Raw genomic sequence first — 6,000 nt, forward strand, 5'->3', positions numbered from 1 at the left:
GTCCAGATGTCTGTACTCTAAGGCCTCCTTTACCATGTACTTTTGTTATTGGCTTTTTGGGTGGAGAGGAAATACTTTCCAGGTTCTTGGTCTCCTACACAAAAAAATTGGACAAGACACATGAAAATAGTGAGGATTTACTTTATTGAAGATGGAAATGAATTATACTCTGTAGAGAGTGTCTGGTGAAAAGACTCACAGCGTCCATGAGGTCAATGGCCAGGCTCTTTTGTATCTCCCCTTCCTAGATTGCTTCTTTTGCATGCAAACAAGGCATTTGGGATGGTTGTTTTATCATAAACTCACTTGGCCTGACATCAGATCTAAACTGTCCAGTCATAGGCCTACTGAGTTCCACAGCAGATGTCAATGAAGAATTGAAGATAGCACTCTTCATTGGTCCCTCATAGAGGGTTTGGGAACTGGAGTCATCCTGGATCTTGTGTTCTGTGCAAGTCTCCCAAGTCCCCATGACTGACAGGCCATGCCCACTTGCTCATCTGGTTGGCCTAACCTGATCTCCTACCTCGTTTCCCCCTGAGAGATATAATCTCCATAATTCTTTATGGGATGCTGAGGGAGTGGAGGTCTCTGTCTTTATTATTTCCAGTTGAAAAGGGCTGAAGGCCCTACTAGGGATTACCTTGAGATGTTGAAGCCAACTGACTAGGCTGGGAAAATCCTATCAGAAGACAATGAGAAAAAAATAGTGCCTATTTTCAAGAATTATTGAGTTGTCTGTTCAGTAGGGGAAAAGAAAGGTCAGGGAATTTGTCAGGAGAGTCATGCCTGGGCTGTAGTTTGGATCATCATTTGAAGCCTTGAACAGATAAATTTTATTATTAGGTTGAGGATACAGAGCCCAAATATGAGAAGGAGCAGGTGAGACCATTTCCTGACCTGTCTTAAAAGGTGGACTCTGATAGATTCAGCAATTAGAGACATTATTTTTCTATTCTATTACTTGGAATAAGTGTTCTAAGGAATTTTATTTCCATGCTTCCTATGTGAAGAGGGATATTAGATAAACTACCAAGAGCCAAAAAGCCACAACCCTAGCAAGATTACCCACTTTATGGATCCAATTAAAAGCAAGAGTCCCAATACAAGTACCCCTTTTAGCTGTGGTGAGTCAGGGGTCATTAGTGACTCTACATGTCTGTACCTAGAGCAGTACTGGAGTCTTGCTTTGTGAAGAGGAGCCTGAAGATCACTAAGGGGCCCTTCATTGTAGTTTTAATTGGTCTGCAGGAGTCCCTTCTTTCCAGATTTTAATTAGCCCTTGATCTCCAGGGTGGACACTAGGTGGTCCCCTTGGGCCAGGAGCTAGAAGGTCTTTGTGCCCATGTAGTTGGATAGCTTGTTCTACCTGGTCCAGATTAATAAGATATTGTAAGAGTTTTATGTTCTCTGGGTCCACTACCATATCAGAAGATAGAAAAGTCCTTCCATGTAGCATCTCAAGTGGACTCATACTTAGCCCATTTTAGGAGATGCTTTCAATCCTCATGAGGACTATTGGCAATAATTGGAGCCAAGATGCACAAGTCTCCTAGCAAAGGTTTTCCACCATTTGCTTTAAGGTCTGATAGGCTCTTTCAACCTTTCTGAATAACTAAGGTCTTCATGTAAAATGGAGATGGTACTTTATTCCTAAAGCCTTTGCCACCCCCCTGAGTTATTTGAGAGGTAAAAGAAGGCCTATTGTCCTTCTGAGTAGTCCAAGGTGGGGGATGATTTCTTTGAGGAGCACCTTGACCAGCCCCACCTTTCTGAATGGGTAGGGAAGGATCAATCCAACCTGTAAAGGTGTCAATTAGGACCAATATTTGTTTAAATCCCTTACATGGTGGTATGTGAGTAAAGTCTAATTTCCAGTCTTCTCCAGGGTATGGCCCTCTCCTCTGTACAGGTTTTAACAAAGGAGGTAGTCAGAGCTTGCCAGGGCTATTTAAGGGGCAGAGTGGGCAAGTTTGCAGACCTGTCACGTGGTGGCCACTATTCTTGATCCTATGAAAATTTGAGTGATCATTTCCCATGTAACATCTCTTCCCATATGAAAAGAATCATAAAGAGTTTTCATAGTTTTCCACTTTGTAGCTTAAGAAAGGACCAATTTATTTCCCAAATATCAGCAAAGCTCCCTTATAATTTCCCCTTTTCCTAAGGCCCATTTATTTTCCTGGGAGGTATAGACTGGTTTTAATGGTTCCTCAGAAACTGGGACTAAGGCTAGGGAATTGAGTGCTTGTAAGGTTCTCCTTTTTGCCTATCATTCTATTGACTTTCCATGGAGACTTTACATGTCTCTTTGGTGCCCCTTGCAATGAATTACAGCAACCTGCCTGAGAAAATAGACTGTCGCAGGAGTTGTAGTTTCTTGCTTATGCTTCATAGATGATTGTTTATTAGTTAGCAAAACCCTTTCTTTTCAGATGGCTGCATGGGCATGTTGCACCAGAAAGGTATTTTTGGGCTCTATGTAAATATTTAGCCTCTTATCTTTTCCTAATATAAATGCCTGAGTAAGGGTTATGAGCTCTGCTTTTTGAGCAAAGGTCCCTGGGGAAAGGGGTTTGGCCTCAGTGACCTGTTCTGAAGTAACAACTGCATAACTGACCTTTCAGTGTCTTTCTTGTACAAAGCTACTTCAATCAGTGAATACCTCCTCAGGTACTTGGAGGGGCCAGCCAGTCATTAGTGTCCTGCCTGCTTGCATAGGTCTTGGAAATTACCTATTCACAAGCGTGGGTAAATTCTGAGCTTATAGGCATAAGTGAGGCATGATTAAGAATAGTGCAAGTCTTTATGGTAACTTCAAGGTTGTCTAAAAGCATGGCCTAGCACTTGGTAAACTGTTCCCCTGTCAACTACGAGCAACCTTTTGTGACAAGAATAGCCTGACCCAATGGGGAGTCAAGGCTTCTAGTTTTTGTCCCAAAGTTAGTTACATAGCTTCTTCAGTTAGCATAGCTGTAGTTGCTATTGCTGACAGAAAGGGTAGCCATCCAGTAGCCATTCCTTCTAAGTTTTTTTGAAAAGTATTATATTGGGTCGGGTTCCTGTCCCAGATTTTGGGTCAAGACACTTAAAGCAATTCCTCTCTTTTCTGATATGTAGAGGAAGAAGGGTTTTCTTAAGTCAAGTATTCCTAGTGTTGGAGACTGAGTGAAGGCATGTTTTATTTTTTAATAGGCATTGTCAGTCACTTTTGTCCTTTTTGAGTGCACACACTGACGATCTTCAACAGCCTCATCTAAATTTGGGCATCTAAATTCAGTAGAAACTGGCTCTTCCCAGGAAGGAATGAAGCTATTGTTTGGTAGTGGGAGGCCCACGATCACAGATAGTTTGGATCCAGTCCCTACACAGCTGTTGCTCCTCGGGTGTAAGAATATATAAATATTTGACTCTCTGAAAGGATATCGGCCTTTTTCTTTGAGACTTTAAATCCTTTTGTAGGGACAGACTAGAGGGACACAGCCAGAAACCCCAGGCAAAGTCTAGATGAATGATGATGGTAGGATCATTGCATGCTCATCTGGGGTCGACATCATTACATGCTTATCTATGGCTGATGACTGTAAAAACATCACATACTTAACTGTGTACTATGTACTAGAGAAAGGGTACCCTACTATATCCTTATAAAAATATTATTCATGATTAAGAAATCCCCAACTAACCTTGTTCCTTTCTCAGAAACAAAGGTGAAGACCCTGATTGTACCAATCAGTAAAATAGTCATTTTTAGAAAACCAGCTTACTCCTGTAAGTATGGACAAGACAGAGACCATGCTGAGAAGCTCACTTGGGGCTTCTCCCTGCCATACAGCTTGCTTGCTGTGTGGAAGTTCTCCTTGCTTTTGCAATATGATCAGTAAAACACCTGCTTTACTATACTTTTGTTTTCTGAGATTCTCATTCAGTTCTGTAGAGACTTTCATTTCTGAGTCAGCTTCAGTTCACCCCTTGCATTCTTGCTGAGGTGGAAAGACAAACCAGAAAAGTGGAGGGTCTCTTCATGAGAGGACCCCCAGCCTCCCAGATCTCTACCTGATGCAACACCTTCTTAGGTAGAAAACTGAGTTTGGACTATGTTATGACTGGATAGCCTCCAAGCTGAGCTGCAGATTAGAACATCATCTGTATATTGGAGGATGGTCCTCTGTTTAAGCTCTAAGTTTCTTAAGTCCTTTTCTAGTGCCAAAGCAAAAAGGTGAGGACTATGGCTTAAGTGCTGTGAGAGAACTGCCCAACTATGTTGTTTTTCCTTTGAAATGGGATTTTTTCATTCCATTCTCTCTGGGAGCAAGGAAAGTCAATCCTCCAGTGCCATGAGTCAGGAACAGTACAGACTATGTCCAGTACAGAACTCAGTGGTCTGTTTGATTACCTCATCTGCCAGGAAACTGGGAACTGGGAATCTGGATGGAGGGGAATAGAAAAGAAAGCATCTCTGAGGTCCAAGACTGAGAGCCAATTTGTGTTTCTTGGAATTTGGGAGAGGAGTGTATATATGGATCATCCACTAGAGGGTGGATTGAGATTACAGTCTCCTGAATGAGACAGAGGTCTTATACCACCCGATAATCTCTTGAAGAGAATGGGAATATTGCAAGGGGACTGGAAAAACTGTAGAAGGCCATGTTTGAGAAACCTCTCTATAAGAGATTGGAGGCTTTTATGGGACTGTTGTTTGATTGGATATTATTTTTGGTTGGAAAACTAGCTAGTATCTTTTAGTTTTATAACTATTGGCATTGCTTAATTTGCTCTCCCACATATTCCATTATACCATGAACAGGATTCACCTGTTGGCTGATTATGGCAGGGACACCTGACATACTCCCAACACATAAAAATCCACTTTGTCCTTTCCTGGAATTGGAGAACTGTCCCCCAATTTTATTAGTAAATCTCTTTCTAGTAAGGATATAGGACATTGTGGGACAATTAAAAACTCATGGTTGAACATCTGACCTTGAATTGACATGTCAGAGCAGGAGTAAAATAGCTCTGACTAGGGCTCACCTCAACCCTAGTGATGGCTTAAATTAAAACAGAGTAAGCCAGGGGCCGGGGATTTAGCTCAGTGGTTCTGCTGCCTGACTCACAAGTGCAAGAACCCGAGTTCAATGCCCGGTACCGGAAAAAATAAATAAATAAATAAAACAGAGTAAGCCACTTTTGTATCTATAAGGAACTGAAATTACTTACCTGTGACATCCATGTTCATACCGGGTTCCTCACAGAACATGGAGATGTCCACGGACAGGGGTATTGCAGTTTGCTCCAGGCCCCTTCGATCCATTGTCAGAGTATGAAGTGAGGGGTTTGGCTGGCCTAGCCCCTCTCTGGGAACAAGGATGGACAATCCTCCAGTGCTGTGAGTCAGGCACTGTACAGACTGTGTCCAGTACAGAACTCTGTGGTCTGTCTGCTTTCCTCCCAACATGACTGGGGACACCCCTCAGTTACCACACCCCAGGGTGTATGGACAGAGTGGCCTCTCAAGCAAAGAGGGCACCTCACAAGTCCAAGGCTAGTTAGAGATAGAGATTGCAGCAACTTGGGGTGCACAGAGGAGCATGGACACTGAACCCTAGGGCAGAAATCACACCAATGATTGATCCACCCAGCAGGAAATGAGGGGCATGACTCAGCATATACACACACACACACACACACACACACACACACACACACACACACACAGAGATGTGGAAACAAAATAGAGCCTACCTGCGATGATCTTTCCCCCATACCTGGGGCATTCCAAAACTGTATTCCAAAACTTTCTCAGAAAAGACTCTCTCAAACTCACAAAGGAAAAATTTGGACTCAGTTTTCTTTCTTTTTTTTCCTTTCTTTTTCTTGTTCCCTGTCTTTTGAACTTTGTATATTTTCCTCTTTCCTTTTCTTTTTCTTATTTGTTTTTTCTGTTACTTTTACCTAATTCTGTCAACTTTTTTATTCTTTATTTGAATTTTTTGTCTC

At 42.2% G+C, this 6,000-nt stretch overlaps 1 protein-coding gene across 2 annotated transcripts in view; it reads right to left on the minus strand.

Moving 5' to 3' along the window:
* LOC147822901 (uncharacterized) overlaps positions 1-5,572 on the minus strand; it is a 28,661-nt gene extending 23,089 nt beyond the window's left edge. For both annotated transcript variants that reach the window (XM_087194688.1, XM_087194687.1), the window contains exon 1: positions 5,221-5,572. In XM_087194688.1, coding sequence (XP_087050814.1) covers positions 5,221-5,458 — 238 coding nt within the window. In that variant the 5' untranslated portion in view covers positions 5,459-5,572. The remainder of the gene's footprint in view (positions 1-5,220) is intronic.
* Between the last annotated feature and the right edge of the window lie 428 nt (positions 5,573-6,000).

This window comes from Heterocephalus glaber, unplaced genomic scaffold, assembly GCF_053883595.1.
Source record: "Heterocephalus glaber isolate CG9 unplaced genomic scaffold, H.glaber_assembly_v1.0 deba00001606, whole genome shotgun sequence".
Classification (NCBI taxonomy): Eukaryota; Metazoa; Chordata; class Mammalia; order Rodentia; family Bathyergidae; genus Heterocephalus; species Heterocephalus glaber.